The following is a 22,015-nucleotide window of genomic DNA, read 5'->3' as shown; positions in this document are numbered from 1 at the left end:
TATAAATATAAATCATTTTTTTAATGTATTCAAAAAAAATCGTACATTTTATTTTTACTATGTGAAGAATGGATATATCAAAATATTTAAAGCAGAAAGAGTGCAACATATATATTTATATCAAAAAAAATGATTTACTTCTGTTTATTCAATTTATACATTATAACAATCTAATTAAGTGTATTTATTACAGTAATCGGTTTATAACTAGAAGCTCAATTTACAGACACCGGCTTCAAGTACAATGTGCAAAAGCTTTGATTCTGAATTACAAATCATTTAAAGAAGCTATCTTAAGTTACCTTCAAATGCAGTCATTTTGAAATAAGATTTTTATTAATTTATATTATGGAATAAAGTTTCAAATCTTTATTTGTCTATAAGCAGACGTCACGCACACGAAACGAATCTGAAACACACTTCCGAAGATAAACGTTATTTTCAGAGAACTCCTGCGAAGCGTGCAAAACTCCGCATCTGAAATGTTAAACAATTATCCAGAGGGCACTGACAGCAGAAAATCACAAGTGGTGGCGTAAGGTTTGGCGCTTAAGCACTCTTTCTTTTCCTATTATAAGCGAAATTATCCTGCTTTTTACAAATTCGATTTCGTTCATGATTTTATGACATCTCGCAGAACTTCGCATAGAGAAAATATTGCATGTTTAATTTCTCGAATTATATTTTTATACGCTTTAAGAAAAATATTAAATACTAGTCAATTATAATTTTCGATGAAATGTGAAAATTATTTGTATAGCAATGTAAATAAATAAATGCACTAATATGTTACTCTGAAGTAGATGGAACTTTGTCACAAAAGAGTACTTGCTTGAGGACATTCAAAAAATCTTAAATATATGCAACTTTAATTCTATCATCGTCATGTTACAAATATATTTATGAATTACTATTGGCAGAGAATTAGATCGCGGAGTATACTTCTTGCAAAATAAAACATAAAATGATTTTATGAATGGCAAAATATATTTAATGTGATTAAAAGGCTGTTGCAAATAAAAGCAATTTTAATCATTTCAGAAACACTTTATAAGAGAGTATCTATAACTAAGAAATAATTATGTGCCAAATCTACTACCCCATGTGAAAGGTTTTTTTATTTTTTTTTTAAATTTATTTTGTCCATTTCAATTCGTAATGACAAGAAAAAAAAGTAGGTGAACTTTTATTTATTTATTTCATCATATTGTTTCAAACTATAATTCTCCATTTAAAGAAAGCAAAATGAAATTTTAAGTCTCATGAAACGCAATTATTTTATACATTATCTTTTCATTTATATTCTTATAAAAATCTGCATTAACATAATATGATTTCTTTACTACGATAATATATATTCTCATACATAATTTTACATATTTACCAATACCAAATTTATAAATTTAGAATAAAAGTATGAAATAGAAAAAAAATTTCAGAATAATTTTCTACCCTGGAACACATATAATAAAAATACAATTTTATGTTACGTAAATGTTATCAACAGATGACTTTAATTACTGCTATATTTTTTAAATGCGGAATGATACTGTAATAAAAGATGTTGTATGGATTAATAAAAGTCATATATCATTGGCATATAAAAACATTTTAAGCAAAATTAAAATAAATCTTTATTTTTTATTTATTTTTGCTCAAAAAATTTTTAGTTCCTCTTTTATATATTGTAGATTATTGTACCAATATATTTACTATATTAGGCCCTTCTAGGCCTTATTAAGTTGGCCTGTCCTTCCTTTCCCGCCCCTACACGGCATTTTTTATTTTTTTTATTTATTTATTTATTTTTTATTTTTTATTTTTGCTCTTGCTACTTCAAATCGAAAAGAACATTTTTTAAAAAAAGTAATTTTAAACAGAATAAAAATTTTGAATGATGATAGTAGAAGGTTATTTTAAGATATCTTTTGAATGAATGAAAACTTCCATAATTATTTCAGTGCCAAAAGCTAAAAAAAAGTTCAAACATCCGAATATTCCTTTTTGTTTCCATTTTATCTTCCTTGTGTATCTTCATTAAAATTTATCCATTTTTATTTATCTTTCTCGTTCTTTTCATATTTTGAAAGCTATTTGCTTTTTTTTCAATTATTTATGAGAGTAAATATTATTCTTATGTCTAACATAATGGTCAGTTTCAAATGAATATCACACAGTGACGTAACTAGATTGGGGCAGGCAATACGTTGCTTGAGTGCCATTACCAAGGGGCACAAAATAGAAGAATAAATTAGTTTTAAAAAAAACATATTCCTCAAAATCAAAATGAATTTTTTTCCCCCGTTATATCGAAAGTTAATATAGAATTTTTAAAATTTCAAACCTCAATTTCAGTTTATCAAACTTAGTTTTTGATATTAAAATCGAATTCTAAACCTTTCAATAAATAATTTTTAGAGGATTAAGAAAATAGATATTCGCCATAATATATACTGGCCATTAAAGTTAGAGAGTGAGGGAAAAATTATCAACTTGACATCGAACTCCATATAATTATACTCATTAGGACATAATTTTATTCACCGAATATTTCTATTAATGAGCACAAAAGAAATAATAGTGAATTATGGTGACCTGATGGTAAGATCCCGGCTTCGTAAGGGAGGGTTTCAGGTTCGAGACCCGATTACACGAAAGAACCGTCGTGTAAGCGGGCCTGGTGCAGTTAAATCCATCGGAACCGAATGGCCTCCCTTTGGTGTGGTGTGGAAGTTTGGAGAGGAGGTACCAGCATAGGTGCCGTCTGACCACGGTTCAGAATTACGAGATCTATGCCAAAATAGTCCTAATGTTGATTTAAAGCGGGACGTTAATATAACTGAACTAAACGAAGGGATAATAGAAAAAACAAACAAAAAACAACAAATTGAAAAAACTAATTTTTCCCTCTTTAAAATTTTTATAAACTATATAAATAAAAAGAACCGGGGATGAATTTCGCTAAGAATTAAATTCTAGCAATTTCGTCTAAATTATAAGGAAAAAAAAAAAAGGGAGGAAGGAAGAACAGACTAAGAAGTACTGTGACGAAAGATAGCTGAATAGACCAGCAACTATTAATTGGACATTTTGGCTATTTTCTGCGCCAAAATTGAATTGGTTTCGTTACGAGTTTGCATCACAGAACTGTGAATGATTTTGGCATATTTTCGATCGTCTTTCATAAAAGCATTAGAGCTAAACTTGAAAAAGACTTACTCGTTGAGAATATTGTAGTCTGACAAACAGTTTGAGAGGTTCTTACAACCAAAATAGCATTTAATATATCGTTTAATTGCTACACAGTATTTTTCACTAAATGTTTTTTTGGTTAAATGAAACCTGTTTTCATAAGTCTATTGGAGTTTTAAATACAAATAAACCCCTCCACATCATAATTTAGAATAGCAATTATAATTTGTAAGTTTGGGGAGAGATTAAAATTGGATTAATTAAATTAATTTATTGTGAAGCCCCAATTTGTGTTTTAAAAACAGAATATTCCATGCATTTCACTCCATTAGATGTAGCAAATATTCTTAGCCGAACATTTGCACAAACTTCCACAATTAATTCTTACAGTCCTGCATTCCTGGCAATTCAGAATAGCGCGGAATGGTTGCCTCTGCGTTTTAACGCCCGAAATACCTTTCCATATTTTTGTATATTCTGTGAGCAAGAAATGGCTGATAACAATGCCAACCATATGGAACGTGACCCCCGAGAGATATCTCTTGGAGGTCAGGATTGGAGAAGCAAGGATGCATTTGCCCGTTACAGAGTGGTTTCCATAGAGGTGGTCGGTCTATTTTTGACGATCTCGTTTTGCTGGAAATCCAAATCCGCAATACATTTGTCAAGAGAAACCACCTGTACCAATATTCTTTGAAATAGAGAGAAGGGGAAAAAAATGGTATGACCGCCCTTGCGACAAAAGCGTACTTTTAATACTTTTTAACTTATATTCCTTAATTTTTTTACTTATGTTCAATACTTTTAAACCTATATCATCATTTGTATTTTAAAGTGGTTTAGAATAGTTTTGTGGAATAATATGCTTTAGAAATTATTGAGTAAAATTATAAAATTTTGATTAATTCTATTTCAGTAAAGATCTAAATTTTGAAAAACACATTCTTAGCTCTGATTACTTAAGAATTAAGTACGTGCCAATTTGAAAATAAATTCCAATGATCTGCCTTGAACAGTGTTTTGAATTATTTTTACATCACACACTTTATAGTTTGACTAGCTAAATACATTATCATGTTAAAATATTTATAAAAGTATATGTCTGATGATACGTGAAACATAGCACATAATTTAAGGTAGGTAATATGGCCAAATTCCCAGATGGTGCCGCTCAACTATGCCAAATATACATAGGAAAGTAGGTACTGCTATTATCATATTCTCCAAGTTGGAAAAATAAGTAAATTAATCAGAGAATGAATATTAAATGGAATAAAACAAAATAAACCTACAGATCCTTGTAGTCAAGTCATCTCTTAATTGTGTTAAATAAAAATATAGATAAATGCTAAAGTATCTCTTAGCTCTTTTAAATAACAATATATTTTAAAGTCAATTAACGGTGTTATAAATAAAAATTCAGAATCCTCAAGAACGAAGAATTTTTATAATTAGTAAAAGATGATTAGTAAGCATTTTTGAGAACCTCACCCTAAAATTTTGTCGGGAGTCATCAATAACAAGTAACGCCACTGTTAAAAATATTTATTTATAGGGTAAAAATTTACGTTTTATAAATAAAAAAATTCCTTGTCTTCAAAACGAAAAAACATTTCGTCTGCATCTAAGCAATTAAAAAATGTAGAGCTTTCGACATCACAATTCTAGTTCCTTTTTTTTTTCGCTTTTTCCGCTTCCTTCTCTCCAAAAAAGGCGGTCTTGTTACCAAGAGAATGTCTTTAATCATATTCTTTTGCACTTTTTGAAGTATTCAACTCAGAGAACATACCTTTGGAGCAAGCTCCTTTTCAATGACTAAGAAATTTTGCCTCATTAAATTTTGATTAAAAAAACAAAAAATGTTTTTCCAAAGTGCTTTCTTCAAATTTTTCTTCGTTCACTGAAATGTTTTAATATTTATTAATCCTGACTCTCTCGCATTAGCGGATGTCTGCCTTTGCAGTTAAAAAAATCCATTTATTCATTTGAATAATAATAAGAAGGAAAAAAAAAAAAAAAAAAAAAAAAAATTGGCGAAAATGTAATATATGCAAGCAACCATACAGCGGGAAAAACTTCTCAACAATTTCCTCTTCTATCTCTATTTTTTGAGTCAATAGATGTCTGCCTATAACGGCAATCGAAGATGAGTGTTTTGATCATAACGTTGCCAAATTTCAAAATTTCTTCAAAATCATTTCACAATATTAGACTTCGCATAAGCATCCAATAAAATAAAATTACATCTTTTTGATGTATCTTTTTCTTTTATAAAAAATTGATTTTTTATATGATATACAAAACAAAAAATATTTTTTGGGACAACAAATATTGAAATGCGAAAGTTAGATTTGCGATAGTTAAATAAAGTCTCAATTGTTTCATTTTAGATTTGGCAGCATTTCCTGTTCGGAACCTTTGGTAAATGGTGGAAGTCCCCGTAGCTCTGTTTCATTTTATTGTTATAATTCTGAAGATAAAATAAAAAAAAAAGTTTATTGTTTTAATACAAGATTTGGTTATTTAACCAAAGAATTTCTTTCTAGGGTGAGTTCAGATTTATTTTCCACCAGAAGTTTTAAATGTTATCTACCACATATTGTTTTGAAGTTCATTAATGGAATCGATGCAAGGATAAATTTACCTATTTATTGATATGAGCATTTCTTTAAGGGTGTTGATTTTCGTTGCTGAATTCTATCTTTAATAAATTGAACAGTTTTTTACTGATCATTTTATATATGTGTTATAAATTATGTATAAAAATACATAATGACTGGTACTTTACATTCTCATAAAGTAGCATATGATATTGCCTTAATAATTACAGTTTTACGCTCATAAACTTTCTGGAAAGTATTTGATATTGACATGGATTCTTTTTTCCCCTCCTTATTTAATCTATTTAATGTTTGGATGATTTTAAACGTAGTGTTTAGATGTAACATAAACACTAGTGAAATAAATTAACGTAAGTGATTGCATTACAATTTCAAGCAACTCTAAGCAGTAACTAATATTGCATAGATTGCTTTTTATGCGTTTGTGACATGGATTATATAAATGATTGCTGAAAATTCTGCTTACAATCTGATTTTTGATGCCACAGTCAAACATTTTATATATTGTTCAGAGTCCCTGTTGAGGATTCGGTACAGTTAAACAAATTTTAATATTGTTAATTTCAAAAGATTGTACCAAGGGTTTAAATTGGCTGTAGTCCGATGGCGCTTCCGATTCAAGAGGTGATATAAGTCATAAAAATTAATTTGATTTTAATTTTGAGAATTCATTTACTTAATTTTAAAAGTTATTAAATATAAATGTATGACTAATTAATGTAACTATATAGCAAGCTCCATTAGTTTCATCATTAAAAAGTGAAAAAAATCTGCCAGAACAGTTTTTGTAAATTTTTACAAATTTTATTGGTAGAAAATGACCTTTTAGAAAGTATTGATCTAAGTCATAAAATACATGTATGACTTTACCATAAAATATTTATACTTGTATTTATTAATGCATTGGAAGGCATAGTTATAGATTTTTTTAACTTAAAAAAGAGAGAAAAAAAAACATCCTACAGCTTTGCTAGCAGCGAGAGTAGGATCTTCGTAGCTTCACTAGCTCATTGAACATAAGGACTTTAAGGATAAGAGGAAATGTACATAATTAAAAGAAAAGAATGAAGAAAGAAGAAATCTACATACAAAATTTTAAACAAGCATCCTTTTCCCAACTTCATCAACTCGTAAAATATATATAATATTCTACACACCCTTCCATTCTGCAGGTTCAAAATATTTCTTGCCATCCCATTCATCACATATCCGTTCTTGAGCAATTAGCAGCATAATGAATTATCAAGAAAACCGTCAGATCGGAAAAAAGATTTTGAAATGTGCAAGGAATTCCATTGCAGACAATTTCTTAGATAACTAATTCAGACGATTTCTAAAATGCATACGGACAGTTAAGTATTGCAAAAGAATAAATATTTTCTGTTTGTATTGACATTTAAAATAACATTTCAGTATCTTATTAGCAATACAAAAACTTTTAATTGTAATATAAAATTAAATTAAAATTTTTAACTGATATTTTTATTATTCTTAACATTTTTCATAAAATAGTTGTAGTTCATGCATAATTCAATCACTATAAAAAATGGTAAACAAAACAGCATTAGGGTTGCTATAAGATTGTTTCATTGAGTTATCACATTGGCAACAATATCAGGGGCACACTAAACTACACTTCAACTGTTAATTTTGTATTGTAATTTAACGATTCTAATTGTTAATAAAACGTTCTAATGAAATTTTTTATATGAATTAGGAACCAATATTTATTTTTATGCAATTCTTTCTGAAATAAGTTATTCTGTTTAAAAGCATCTTTTTAGGAATTTTATCAAAACAAAGTAACAATTATTGATTTAAAGAATGTAATTTAATTCTATATTTAATTTTGCATAAAGGGGGGGGGATTTTCAAGGGATGCAGATAATTTTTGACAATTCTTATAAATTTATTGATATGAAGTCTTTGTTAGAATCTGGTAATACTATAACTGATTTTTTTCTGTTTTACAATGGAATTCTGTGAATTCAAAAAACTTCTTTTCTTGAATTAATAGTTCCCTTGATAATTCGCCTTTTCCTTAAGGAAATAACTAAAGTGTTCCATCTCGAGTTCAACAATTAATTAAATGAAGTAAGTACATTAATTTCTTAAAATTTCTTCCTAAAAAGCCTAAGATCGTGTTTGTTTTTTTTCTTTTTTATTCTGTATATTGTTTTTTTTATTCTCAGAATCAGAGTGCTAGCAAAGTTACTGGGTTACAGTTTACACTGCCTGTGAAGCATAGAATGATTATTTAAGTTCAAAAATTTTGCCCGATGCCTTCTTCAGATGCTGAAGGCATCAATCGCATGCTCTAATTTTATTTTCAAAATCACAGACCCAAGCAGCCAGTTTGTAATATTCCTTGTACTTTTCAGTTTTACTGGGCTAGACGATAATTATACAACTGATGCCAAACAGAATATCTCCACTGGTAGTATATTTTTATGGGTATAATCTGTGTTATTACCCATTAAATTCTGCTTGGCAAGATTTGAACCGACAAAAGGGAAAAGTATAAAATTTCTTTTAAAAAGGAAAAAGGTGTGTAGCTTTAGTGACCCATAAAAGTTCAAAAAGAAATCTTACATAAAACAATAATCAATACAGCTCATAATTTTAATAAAATTAACTTACTGTAACTATTTTACAGGATTCTTTATTTGGTCTTCCATCTTGACTGACAACTTGGCTTAGTGTGATAAAGGACACGCTAAACTTATTTATCTGAAACTTTAAAAATCTAGAACCAGAAAATGATAGGTTCGGGTTTTGGAAATTAATTGGAATAGTGGCTGCTTTATTCTATTGCTTATCTTTGTAGTTGTTTAGCTTTTTGGTGGTATGTTAGGAGTATACTAAAATAAATTTCTATTAAATATTTTGTTTATATTTAATGAAATCTTTTTTATGTGGTGGTTGATAAATTTAGTAATTATGACCTGTTAATTATAAACAAAAAAGATTATTTGATTGTTTATACATTTATAAAAATTTTCTTTTTAGTTGAAATTGATTCGAAGAGCAGAAAAATGGCAGAAGATTTTGATGTAGAGGCCATGCTTGAAGCACCTTATAAAAAAGAGGTGAGAAATACATTATCTTTTCTTTCCTGGATTTTTGTTACTTTTTAATTAAGTAGTAAAGCTTTCAAGGCATTTTCAACATCTTAAAAATAATCTTCTTGCTCTGTCTTGTAGAATGAACTGATTGCTCCCTGTTCCTATGGATTACTTAGCCAAGGTAGTATGCATTGCCGTTGGGTATTGCAACTAAGCTTTTGGTTGTATCTGATACAACTGGCTTGTCGATACATTAGGCGAATAAAGAAACTTGGCAGATGTTAGTGATTAAATGTAATAAACTAGCAATATAGCTTAATGTTGTTTCCATTTAATTAAATTAGGTTTTGTGAATATAAAGAGATTGTATAATCCTTTAAGATTATTTAAAGAAAATGAATTTATGGAAGTAATAAGAAATTTTAAAAGTTAAAGTAATTAATACAAATTTCATTTAGCTTCCCCATCTAGATCTAGTGTGAAAATGTTTTGTTTTAATATCTGGCCGAAGGAGTAAAATATGTTTTTTCTGTAATAATTATTTTCCATTTTAAAGCTTGTCCTTTTCTTCAGATTCATTGTTATGGTAGAGTTAATTTCCTTTTATAAAATTAAGAGTACTCAACAATTTAAAGCACGGACTTAACTCCCCCCTTTCATTTTCTAAAATGTAACTTATAAATACTTCTGCATGGACTTGGTATGCTATTTTATTTTATAGCCATTAAAATAATTTATTAATCTTTCAGTAATCAAATATTGCATTTTCTTTTTTATGAATTAAAGATAATGAAAATTCAGAGATCTTTTTTTTATAGTTTATTTCTATTGAAAAATCAATTTGGATGTCTGAACTTCAAATTAAATTTAACAGTCAATTATTAACATCTTTATTCTGACATTTAAAAGATTGTATATAGAAAATGTTTTTGCATTTTTATTTAAAAAAGAGCTTCATAATTAGTTTAATCTTTTACTTTTATACTATATTTTAATTTCTATAAAAATGTTTGCTTGATGAAATGAGTTAACAGGATTCCCTCGTATCAGAACATTCGTAATTTAAAATTTTTGATTTTTTTAGAGAATAGATTCAAATTTTCCTAAATAACTGATTTGATCAATATGTTGCAAAATAAAATTTCACATTGAATGGAATGAATTGGAAACTCTTATCTTGTATTAACTTGGAATGGAATATTTTTGTACATTTTATATCTGAAACTGAGTGAATCCTGTTTTCAGAAAATATTGGGGAATCTAAGTATTGATTAAAAACAAACATAAGTTTACAAGATAAAAATATTTAAGTTTTACATATGTATCTTTATTATTCTTTTAAGTAAGTCATAAAACATTTAAAATTCAGAATTTTAATGGTCATGTCTAGTTTTCCATTTTACTGTCTATTATTTGTAAGTTTTGCACTTTTTGTTCTTAAAATTATTTGTTACATTTTAAACTTATATTCAATTAATGTTTCCCTTTCTTGCTTATTATATATATAATTATTCTGTATATTCTGTAAGTGATTTCACTGAGGAAACTTAAAGGTTGGTGGTCAAAAAGCAAATTTATTGGTTTCTTTTTTATAGATAATATCTGGATTCTTGTTCGAAATCTTCATACAACCTGATTTAAAGAGCTTGTAAAAACAAAAGGTTTGTTTTACACAACAACAAAAAATTAAATAATATCTATTCTTTTGGGAGTTCAAAATATGTCTATTTTTAGGTGACAACATCTGGATAATTGATGCTGAAAAGAAAAATAACTATGGCTTTTTTTTTAGTTTCATGTGTATACTTTTTTTTTTCCTTGTTAGTCTTTCTCCTTTGAGCTTGTATATCATTTTAAGATTTAATTGAAGTTTTGATTTGTATATTTTTGATCAATGCATTGGATTTGCATTAAATTATACTCAGTTTTATTTTAATTAAAATTGGGCATTCTTTTGAGTTTCAGTTTCCCTTTTCCTCCCTCCCTCGAAGAATGAAATATGAAGTTTTATCAAACATTGTTTAACCCCCTTTGTTGATAAAAATTCTAAAAATTAATATTTATTAAATTTTTTTTTGTTTCAGTAAAGCACATTTAATTCTATGGAATAGTGCTTTATTAAATTAAGCAAATCTTGCAGTAGGTCAAGATTTTTTTATGTGAATATTCTCTAAGTTGTATTTTAATTTAAAATATTTGACAGCAAATTCAAAACAGGTAGAAATTATATGTTTGATTATTAATTTTTTTTAATATTTTAAATTATGGTTGCACATTTCCATGCAGCAATCTTAACTGTAATTTTCATTGTAAATATTTTTTAATCTATTTATGGAAATAAATTTGATATATTTATTGATAATCTGATACTTGATTTATTTAAAAAATATAAATGTTTTAATGTATTTTCATTATAATAGGAAGATATTGAAAAATACAATGGGGCTCATAATGATAAAGAAAATCGAAGGTAAGATATTTAATAGTGCTTTTAACTTTGGTTTTGAAAGCCATTTGATGCATTAATCTTTAATCTTACCTTTTTTTTTAGAACTTTGATGTATTTAACCTCTTTCTTCCTTAGAACTGGTAGCAGTAGTAGTTCTAAGAAGAAAAAAAGGAGCCGCAGTAGGAGCAGAGGTAGAGACGGAAAGCGTAGTCGCAGTCGTGAGCGTAGAAGCCGTAGCAGGGATAAGCGAAGTCGAAGTAGGGATCGTAGAAGAAGCCGTAGTCGTGGAAGAGGCAGTAGGAGTCGTGATAGAAGGCGTCGAAGTTATAGTCGTGACCGCAAAGAACGTCGACGTACCAGGTAATGATTATTACTGTCTCTGATTTTCTTTCTTCATTTAGTATGAACATTTATTTTATTAACTTTGCATTATCATATTTATAGGAGTCGTAGTAGAGAAAGGAGAATTCGTATCCGCAGTCGTGACCGAAGATCTAGATCTAGGTCTCCACGAAGAGATCGAATAAGGCATAGGACTAGATCTCGAAGTCCTAGGTAATTTGTGAATTTTTCTTCCCATTTCCCCGCTCTATTTTTTTTTTTAATTTTACATTCAGAATTTAAAAATTTGTTTTTGTACCAACAATCTGATAAACTTAAACACATTTTGTTTACTTGTGTCCTATTTTTATCATTTATGTTTGGCAGTTTTTTTCCTTTTCTTTTTTTTATTTTTTATCTGATTTTAGTGTCAATCTTATCTAGGCCATTTATTATTTGTTTATGACATCTTAGAAGATAAATACTTGAAAGTATGAATTATTTCTTAATTTACACCGTTCATTTTTAAGGCAGATGAAAAAAAATATTTAAATTTTATTATACATAAAAGTTGTGTTCCTTAACATCTTTAAAAAACTTTATGCCATTAAATAATTTTCTATCATATGGAATAATCAAGTGTATTATTATGGTTTAAAAATGACAGATCTTACCATAATATTATTTGGATTAGAATTATCTTTGTAAAAACCTTGTAGTATTCTATTAAAGGACCTTTAAGTATTTCTATTATAGATCATAATGTAGCAATAAGAGTGAGCTATGCTTTGAAATTATATCAAAACTTATAAAAATGTGCTATGATCTTTATTATTATTTTTTTTACATTGACTTCTTAAATAGTAATGGTGCTCAAACTTTTTAAGTGTTGCCTTTTCTGTGCAGAGGAATGTGGATACTATTCTTGAAGAAGTGAGGATGGCAATGAATTGTGAATTTTAGCACTTTTTTTTTATTCTCCCTAATGGGGAAAAAGGAGTGATCTATGGGATTTAAAATTCAAGCAAAGTTTCTGTCATGCTAAAATCAATTTAATAAAACCAAAATAAACTAAATCATTTTTTAATTTAAAGTATTTATCCCTGAAAAGGTTAAAGTGCTTTTCAGTTATAATACTATAATACTTGGAGGTACTATGAAGACTTCTCAATTATAAGGATAAATCCCTGAAAATGAAATAATAATAGTAATAAATAAATAAATAATAATTTTAATTCTTGGAAAAGAATTGAATATTAATGTTGTTTTTGTTTTTTTTTGTATTTTATTTATGAAAATATGTATTTGCATATTAAGAGTTTTCTTTTCATATTTAATTTCTTTTTTTTATGGTTTGATGTTTCTCTTGCAGGAAACGTACTCCTCCAAGAAGTCCACTAGGGTAATATTTTATATAAATATGTGTATAAATTACCATTTAGATTGTTTACTTTTGTATAAATATAACAGATATCAAAGAAATAAAATATTTTTCTCTTCTCTTTAGCGCGCATACCCAGTTTTTTGACAGTTTGCGAAACAAGTGAGTTTTTTCAGTCAATTTTTTTGTTTAAAAATATTTTATAAATGAGTTGAACATAGTTTCAGTTTAAAATTAATCTATTCATTATTATTTTGTTATAGATTGCCTGATGATGATATAAGTCCAGAAGACAGGGATCTTCGTACAATATTTTGTATGCGACTTTCCCAGAAGGTCCGTGCTCGGGATCTGGAAGAGTTCTTCTCATCTGTTGGCCCAGTAAGTTTTTTTTTATTGTATTAGTATACTAATATTACATGCAATTAGCACATTTTAAATAATTACTGAATATTTCAGCTTGATTTCTTTGTCTATCTGTAGGACGATGCCATCGATGAATAACTATGTCCTAACCTGTAGAAAGCTCAAACATTTGTATTGTTAGTTCCAAGGTGTTTAATATCTGCTACAGTGGTAGCAGTGTATTGTATATTTTTTTGTTATGGTAATTTCCTTTTTGCTTTATTCTAAATAGGGTAATAAGGATGAGAATTCAAAATGATTTGTAAAGTACCCTTTAAAGAAGTGGTATAAATTTTTTTTCTTAAAAATTGTCCTTTGGCTCATGAATACTTATCTTGAGGTCTTGAGATTATTTTTAAAACACTTCTCATGTGATGAATGATTGCATAATGTCATGGTTTATAGTAATTTGCTGGGAACTTTAGTACTTCAATTTTAAAATGGAATAAATAGGTTCTGCCCAATTCAATTATTATAATTCATTTTTCATATATTAGTTCATGTAAGGCAATAATTAATATTGATGTATGTAATGCTTATAAGGTCTTTTTTTAAAACTCCTTTAGGTTCGTGATGTGAAAATTATCATGGATAACAAGACAAGGCGGTCTAAAGGCATTGCATATGTAGAATTCCAAAGTGTTGATTCAATTCCCTTGGTAAATATTGCAAACTATAAAAGGTTTAAAAATTAAAGTGTGCATATGTATGTGTTTTATTTAATGTGCATGAAGTTTATATTTTGACTTTTGTTTTTTCTGGTCAGTATTGTAATTGATAAATCTTTTAATTATGATAAAATAAATAGAAAATGAAATCTTTTGTGCATATCTTTAAATCAAAAATTTTTGTAGGCTCTTGCTCTGAATGATACAGAACTTATGGGCTGCAAAATCCATGTTCAGCTGTCCCAAGCTGAGAAGAACAGGGTTGCAGCAAGTACAAGTTCAATGGTAAAAGGAACTCCTGGGCCAATGCGGTTATATGTTGGATCTCTCCATTTTAACATCACAGAAGATATGTTGCGAGGAATCTTTGAACCTTTTGGAAGAGTAAGTAACAATTCCTCTTATCTGGCCCTTGGGTCTTGCTGTATATAAAGAATTTTTTTGTATCATAATTTCTGAATAAAAGATTTGTTTAATATTCCTTTTTTCAGTCTGGATTTTTTAAAATCAGTTTTTACACATTTGAAATCAGTGTAATGCAAAAAATTATTGTACCCTAATTACGTTTTATAAAAGTCTTAAAATTTTTTTTGTAAGAGTGTGATCATATCTTGCTTTTATTTTCATTCAATTAAACTTTTGATTTGAGAGAAAATAAAATTCCTTGCTGATTGTTGGTACAATGTATTATTCTTGCTAAAAATTACTATTAAAAATATGTATTTAAAAGGTGAAAACTGATTACTTTTGGAAGTAAATTAAATCTTTACACTATATTTGTATTTTAAGATGACAGTAAGTAGTTTTTCAGTAATTTTTTGGATTGTAATATTTAATAATTCATCTGAAGTGATTATTTTTAAATAACTTGCAATGTCATGTCTAGATCCTTTAAGCTTTTGTTTCTCTTTACATTCATTTTGTCTTTTTATTTCTTATGCTATTATTATTGTTTTTTGTAATTTTTTTTTTTTTTTTTTTTTTTTTTTTTTAATGCAAGTAGTGTTTTTGTTTTATAATGTGCTTTTTATACACTTTCAGATAGAGCGAATTGAACTAATAAAAGACACAGAAACTGGTAGATCCAAGGGTTATGGCTTCATTAGTGTAAGTATATTATCAATAATTTAAACCTATAATCTAATGGCATTAGTATTCTATGAACTAATTATTTACTGGAGATCTTAAGCTTTTCAAGCATGTTTAATATGTTAATTAAGTTGTATTAATTATACAATTGTGTTTTATTTATAAATTTAGAATTATTTATTTTTTTAAAATTTTGTACAATTATATGTACTTGATGGCACTCTATTTTAATTATCAATTGATTAAATTTACATTCTGTATGAATGGTGTTGAAATAATTAATTAGAAAATTGGCTATGTTATGTAATTATTTAAAAAAAATTAATATATGATTAACGTAGTAACTAATTTTGAGTATTATCATATGATTGTTTTTAAGTATAGTTTTAATTGAATTTATTGTTTTAGTTTTATGACTCGGAAGATGCGAAAAAGGCTTTGGAGCAGTTGAATGGATTTGAATTAGCTGGCAGACCCATGAAAGTTGGTCATGTAACAGAGAGAACAGATGTAGCTCAGGGCTCTTTCCTGGATAGTGATGAATTAGATAGGACTGGTATTGACTTGGGTGCTACAGGTCGCTTGCAATTAATGGCAAAGTTGGCTGAAGGTACTTGATATAAATATTCTTGCATTATTTTTGAAAGATTTTGAAGAAACATTTTTGTATGTCTTAAATTTATTAAAATATTCAATCTAATATCTTAATATATTCTTTAGTAGACTTTGTGTGGAAAGTATTTGGCTTTGAAATGCTAGAAAAGCAGATAATTAGCTAATATCAAATAAGTTGTGCAATTATTTATGTGAATTTTGAATGTGTGTCCTAAATTTTTGTAAAAAAACATTTTATTCATTTTTTTAGGTACAGATTTGAATATTCCTGCTGCAGCAGTATCTGCTTTGCAGATGTCTCAAGGACTGGTAACTCCTCAACAAACAATAACACCGCCTATTGCAACTCAGTGTTTCTTGTTGTCTAATATGTTTGATCCTGCAACGTGAGTAGCTAGCTTTTTGTAGAATTCTTTACTACATCTTTTGATTAATTTAACTTTAGAATAGTTATGTGGATTGGAAACCAGCTGTTCGTTTTGTAGATTTTTTAATTGACAGTTACTAAATGTGTGAAGTTAGCATTGCACAAAAGAAGAGAAATGTGATATTGCAGAAAAATTTTGCTTTTTTTCTGCATTTAAATAATGTTTTCTAGCCATATTTTTCAAAAAAAAAAAAAAAACCTTCAAAATATATTTTGAATGTGGTTCTTTACTTACATAACTGACACCTTACTGTCATATTTTTTATTCTTATTTATATAAATTTATTCTATTTGTTTATTAAGGTGAATTAAAATGTACCAGTATTTGTATTGGTTGCAAAATTTTCGGTTCAAATCTAGAAGCTTAGTTATTTTGGAACCAACTATCATTTTATCTTTTTTTCTCATTTTCCCCCATTATCCTCTCAGTAGTATTATGTATATGTTTGGAGAGAGGATATGCTGGCTTGGATGTTGTTATCTAATCAATATTACCAGACCTGTTTTCTGAATTAGTCCAAATGTTGCTTTAAAATAAGACATTAATATAACTAAACCTTTTTACATTTTTGTCAAGTAGAAACGCTAGTTGTAACTTATCAATATCTTGATATGCAGCCTTTTGGCCCTTTTGTCTTAACATCAGGCATTTAGATATAGAAATATATTCTTCAAGATTATAGTATTTCAAGATCAAGATATATTCTTCAAGATTCCCCCATGTACTCAAACAATGGCTATAATTTGCAAAATTTTGAATTTGTGTGCAATTCCTGATTGCATGTCTCATTCCAAGGGCAAGCATTTTATTAATGTGCCCTCATTTTGTTGATAGTTTTCCAAGTATTGGCAAATAGAATATTTCTTATTAGCGTAAATCAAATTTCTCCAAAATGCTTGTAATATGGAAATAATTTTAAAAAATTACCTCATTTTTTTATGGTGGAATATCATTTGTGAACTCAGAATCAGGTTTTATTAAATTTTAAGCACCAGGTATCTATCCAAGAATTCTTGCCAAATGGCTTAAAATTTAAGAAATTTTCATCAATTTTAGGGTGGGATGGGGTGTTAGTCCACGAGTCCCAAGCAGTGTAAAAGATGATTCTAATGAATTTCAAATAGTTGCAGTCAGTGGATTGTTCTATTATAAGCATTGTTCAGGTTTCTTCAAACCTGTCATTTTCAGAAGGGGGAAAAAATGATTCTGAAATATTTCAATTATTTTTATCATGTAATATTATTCCTGCCATATTAATTTAATAGTGCATTGCTATCATATAGTAATTTAATAAAAGGTATCAACAGAAGAAAAAAAATTTACTCAAGGTACTCTTAGAGTGCGAAATGGCTGATATGATTTGTATGCTCACGTTCAGTTTGGGCAAAGCTAAGGAGAGTGGATTTGTAAAAAGTAAAATTTGTTTGTGTTCTTTTTTGAGGAAAATTTATTTGTATAGAAAGAATTTTCATGCATCTGTTTTCTTCCTCTCTGTATAAATTTGTGATATATTTACATTTTGCTTAACTTTTATTTTTATTAATTTTTTAGGGAAACCAATCCTAATTGGGATGAAGAAATTCGCAATGATGTAATTGAAGAATGTAAAAAGCATGGTGGCGCTATGCATGTGTTTGTAGACAAGCTGTCACCTCTTGGTAATGTGTATGTGAAGTGTCCAACAATAGCTGCTGCTGTTGCATCTGTTACTGCTCTGCATGGAAGATGGTTTGCTGGTGAGTGCAAATTTTTGGTAACGGAAGTTTCTCGTGTTCTTATTTGTAATTAATCTATACAAACCATTATTAAATCATTCATCTATACAAATAAAAGTAACAGTAAATACATAATTTATATGTTATAAAAATCCAAGCTGGTAGATAAATTTTCTTCATATGATGTATGAAATATTGTAAAGTATAAAGATTTTGTAATAATAATTTATAAACTTATAAAAGAATTGTAAATAGTATTGTATTTCCAGTTGAATACAAATAGTTTTGATATTTTAAATCCTTTTATTTATTTGCAATCAAAAATGTTAAATATTAACCTATGTGGAGAAAATTTACTTTCAGCAATTAAAAAAATTTTGGTGTAATTATAAAAATAAAATAGCAATGTTAGGTAATAAGATTTTTTTGTAATATACATACAATATTGTAGTAGAAAATTAGTTTATTTATGTGCAATGCTTGCATTCTGTTGATCCTAATTCTAAAATATATTTCTTGTGTTTCTTCTTTTTTTAATAATTGCATATTATGTATTCTTTGGTTGGTAGTTTCAGAAGTTTGTATATGTATTGTAAAAATAGGGAATAGTAAAAAAAAATTATCTATTTTATGGAAAAAAGAAAAAAAAAAAAACAGTTATGGCCTTCATGTACTTTTACTTTACATAAATTTTTAATATAGAGAGATTTTTTTTTGTTAAGTAGATTTTGAACATTTTGTTAATATACTATAAAAATATAAAACCTTTTAAACTGATATATATAACATTAGCAAACTTGTGCATGGAAAGTATTATTTTCATCCTGAATAATGGATATATCAGCTAGTTCAAAATGTCTGAGCATTGAAATGATTATCACCCTTATTATGCTATTAAAATGTTGATTTAAGAACTGATACAATGTCAAAAGTATTCAAAGCATCAATTGTTAATTTTATCAAAACTTTTCAGATTATGAAATGCAACATTAATCTTAAAAGTTCTATGCAAAGGGAGAAAAAAAAAAGAAATCAGTGTAAGCACCCCCTAAATAGATTAAATTGTAAAATGCGTATACTCATTTAATGTCTCCTGGTTTTTGAAATTTTTTAACTGTTAGTTAAATGAGTGATTATAAATTTGTTATGTTTTATTTATTGGATTTTGCCAGTACCAATATTTATCTGCTTAGCCTGGATTCCATATCACACATCCGAGTTATGAAATGCTTGGGACTTTAAATTCATCTTGGATTTGGAATGATTTTTTCTTAAATATAAGGAAAAATAATAAAAAGGAGTTATTATATTTAATTTCAAAAAATAGTTTCTAAAAATTATTTTTTCATATTTTTCAGTATGTATAATGGTTATGTATAGAAATTAAAAAAAAAAAAAAAAACTGACCACAAACTTTTGTCTATGGCATCTAGGATAAGTCGAGCAGTTCTACATTTCTGAAGGCTTTTAATCTATTTTTTATTTATTTGTATGTAATTGAAATTTTAAATAAATTATTGAGTTCAATTAAATAACTTTTTAGGAATGTTGCTTTGTCCAAAATAAATTATGATTGCTCTTATATTACCATGAATTGGAAGAAAAATTTTATAAAATATATTGTTACACTGAAGCTAATACACATTTAAAAATGTTATTTTTTTTCTCGTATAAAAAAAGGTTTTTATGAAAACAATAACCAACTTAGTTAATTTTTATAGATTTATGGTTGCTAAAATTCATTCGACTTGCTTTTGAATGCTTACTCAAAAGAGTATATTTAAACTTCTATTTTGGTAGACATGTAACACTTACTATTAACGTAAAAACCTTGTACCATTCCATTTATTGTGCAATGCATCCCTCTAATTTTCTGTCATCTCAATTAAAAGGCACTTGAAACTTAAAAAAATGGAGGTGTTTAAACTTCTACTATTGTTAAAACCTTCTTTGAAGAACAGAAAATAAAATCGTCCGGCATTGCTTATGTTTATTATAGGATAATTTAATTATCTAATATTAATTTAATTATTTAATTAACATTAATACTCAAGCCTTATTGTAATATACCTCAACATATTCTTATGCATCCAATTATATATTACATTAAGAGTTAACTAAATGAGTAAGAAAAATGGGCACACTTTATAAAAATTCCACTATTTTAAACTTATGAAGTTAGACCTCAATTGTAAATATGAATTTCAAAAAGTATATTAAAAGCATATTTTAAATAGTTTTCTAAATATGCATATTTTAAATAGTATTCTACTCATGATGCTAAAATAAGCCATTCTTTCAAAATTCTATCATCAACAAAGGAAGGGGTGGATGGCAGGCCAAGATGAAATATTAGTTAAAACAATGAAAGTTATTTGTGTCTCAGCTTAACAATTAAATATACTGTTGTTAAGTGCATTTAAAATATTTTTATTAATAAATTAAATGAAAGAAAAATGTATGTAACAACAAAAAAAAATTTAAAAGACAATTCTTTGAATTAAAGATGGCATAAAGATTTTTTTGTGCTGTAATATTTTCAAAAATTATCATGTAAAATGTAAATTTTACTTAATTTTTAATTTAATGAAAATAAGAATCTAAAACTTTGGAAATATGTAAGTATATATGTGCCAAGTTTGATAGCTCGAAGTTAAACGGTCTGGTCTGTAGAGTTACACAAACACTGTCTGACTTTCTTTTTTATTGTTAATAGAAATGGAGATAGAAAGATCAAGAGTATTCTGCCCCATAACTTCGTTGTGTATTCTCTAGTAAATGTGACTTAGGCTTGTTTTTTCCCAACATTTGAAATTGAAATTTGACACAGGCTTACAATTGTAATCGCAAAATAAAATACCATATTTGATATATTTATGTTGCTGTGTTTTTAGGCTATCGCATTTACATGCTTCTGAAGTCCAGACCAACAGACGTTCAACCCTTGTTAAATAGATGACTACAATGTAGATGCTAAATCTGTGTTTTGAATTTTATTTCATCTAACTCCCTTCGATTTGTCGTTATCATGTTAACTTGTATTTAAATAGACTTCCTCCGAGTAAATGAAGATATAACTGAATTTTGTTGTTTAAAACAAAAAATATGTATGTATTATCCAAAAGTTATAAAATGCTGTAGAAGATGATTTTTGTTATTTGATTATTCTGATCTTTGTAAATTACCTGCTATTAGAAAAGTCATTATGTATTGACCTCTTTCTCTAAATGTATAAATATTCTGTTTCCATAAAATGTGCTATATTTTTTAATATTTTCTGTTTTTAGGGCGAATGATCACAGCTGCTTATGTACCTGTTGTAAATTACCACAGTCTGTTTCCAGACTCCATAGTTGCTCCTATTTTGGGATGAGCCTGATATCTGCAGAAACTATTTTTGTATGATTTTTCACCTGATATTACCTTTTAATATACTGTTACATTTGAAAAGAACAGTATGCATAAAATCAAACTCATTGTCTTGAAGAGGAAGGAGCTGTCATTTGTATAGATATTCAAAATGTCATTTGTATATAAACTTTTTTGTGGTAAGGATGACTGTTGTCAGCATTTATCTGGAACATCTCCTTCATTTCTGTGCCTCACTTTGTAGACCTCGATTTCAAAGTCTTATATAAGTCATGAATTTTTGTTGAGCACTATTTATATGACTGTATGGTATTAGAACTGATTATTAAATTTCTTTTTACTAAATTGTTTTCTTTTTTATATTTTAATATTCTTTTCCATTTGTTAAAAAAAATAAGATTTGAAATTTAATGTAATAAAACACTGGGAATATTCAAAAATGGACCATGATTGTTTTTGTTAAACTGAACTAATTTCTCAAGTGAGGCCATGAAAAATTCAACTCAAAAGTTTACAATATATATATTTAAATAGTCTTGCTTAATGTTTAAAATGCCCCAGTTTTGAAATTTAATTTCAGATGCTCCAGAACGAAATTTTTATCATTTTTGTTTTTATAATTTGATTACTGTTTTGAAATTGCAACAAAATATTTCTAAGTAGAAACAGGCTATGAATATTAGCCTGATATTTCTCG

At 27.4% G+C, this 22,015-nt stretch overlaps 2 protein-coding genes across 6 annotated transcripts in view; one reads left to right on the top strand and one right to left on the bottom strand.

Annotated features, from left to right (window-relative positions):
- LOC129984321 (ATP-dependent RNA helicase DDX1-like) overlaps positions 1-456 on the bottom strand; it is a 36,816-nt gene extending 36,360 nt beyond the window's left edge. Inside the window, exon 1 of the mRNA XM_056094181.1 lies at positions 303-456. Within this exon, the coding sequence (XP_055950156.1) occupies positions 303-318 (16 nt within the window). The 5' untranslated portion in view covers positions 319-456. The remainder of the gene's footprint in view (positions 1-302) is intronic.
- Positions 457-5,595: 5,139 nt separating this feature from the next.
- LOC129985223 (RNA-binding protein 39-like) lies at positions 5,596-21,663 on the top strand. 5 transcript variants are annotated; one of them, XM_056095163.1, is made up of 16 exons: positions 5,596-5,739; positions 7,831-7,907; positions 8,823-8,902; positions 11,299-11,348; positions 11,463-11,687; positions 11,772-11,882; positions 13,021-13,050; positions 13,156-13,191; positions 13,293-13,410; positions 14,001-14,093; positions 14,289-14,486; positions 15,144-15,209; positions 15,600-15,801; positions 16,057-16,192; positions 17,786-17,970; positions 21,237-21,663. In XM_056095163.1, exons 3-16 carry the CDS (start codon positions 8,849-8,851, stop codon positions 21,320-21,322), a joined length of 1,590 nt encoding a protein of 529 aa, XP_055951138.1. In that variant the 5' UTR covers positions 5,596-5,739; positions 7,831-7,907; positions 8,823-8,848; the 3' UTR covers positions 21,323-21,663. The 5 variants fall into 5 exon arrangements, with proteins under 5 accessions (XP_055951138.1, XP_055951139.1, XP_055951137.1 ...); XM_056095164.1 differs by having other exon boundaries at positions 8,823-9,059; XM_056095162.1 differs by lacking the exon at positions 7,831-7,907.
- Positions 21,664-22,015: the final 352 nt, after the last annotated feature.

The sequence above is a fragment of the Argiope bruennichi genome, chromosome 9, assembly GCF_947563725.1.
Source record: "Argiope bruennichi chromosome 9, qqArgBrue1.1, whole genome shotgun sequence".
NCBI classification, from domain to species: domain Eukaryota; kingdom Metazoa; phylum Arthropoda; class Arachnida; order Araneae; family Araneidae; genus Argiope; species Argiope bruennichi.
This window is presented reverse-complemented; position numbering and strand designations above follow the sequence as displayed.

Excerpts from the sequence above, each read along its gene's own strand:
- LOC129985223 (XM_056095162.1), top strand. The coding sequence starts at position 8,849 with ATGGCAGAAGATTTTGATGTAGAGGCCATGCTTGAAGCACCTTATAAA. Across the intron at positions 14,487-15,143 it reads TCTTTGAACCTTTTGGAAGA|ATAGAGCGAATTGAACTAAT; the intron begins GTAAGTAACAAT and ends ATACACTTTCAG. Across the intron at positions 17,971-21,236 it reads GCATGGAAGATGGTTTGCTG|GGCGAATGATCACAGCTGCT; the intron begins GTGAGTGCAAAT and ends TTCTGTTTTTAG.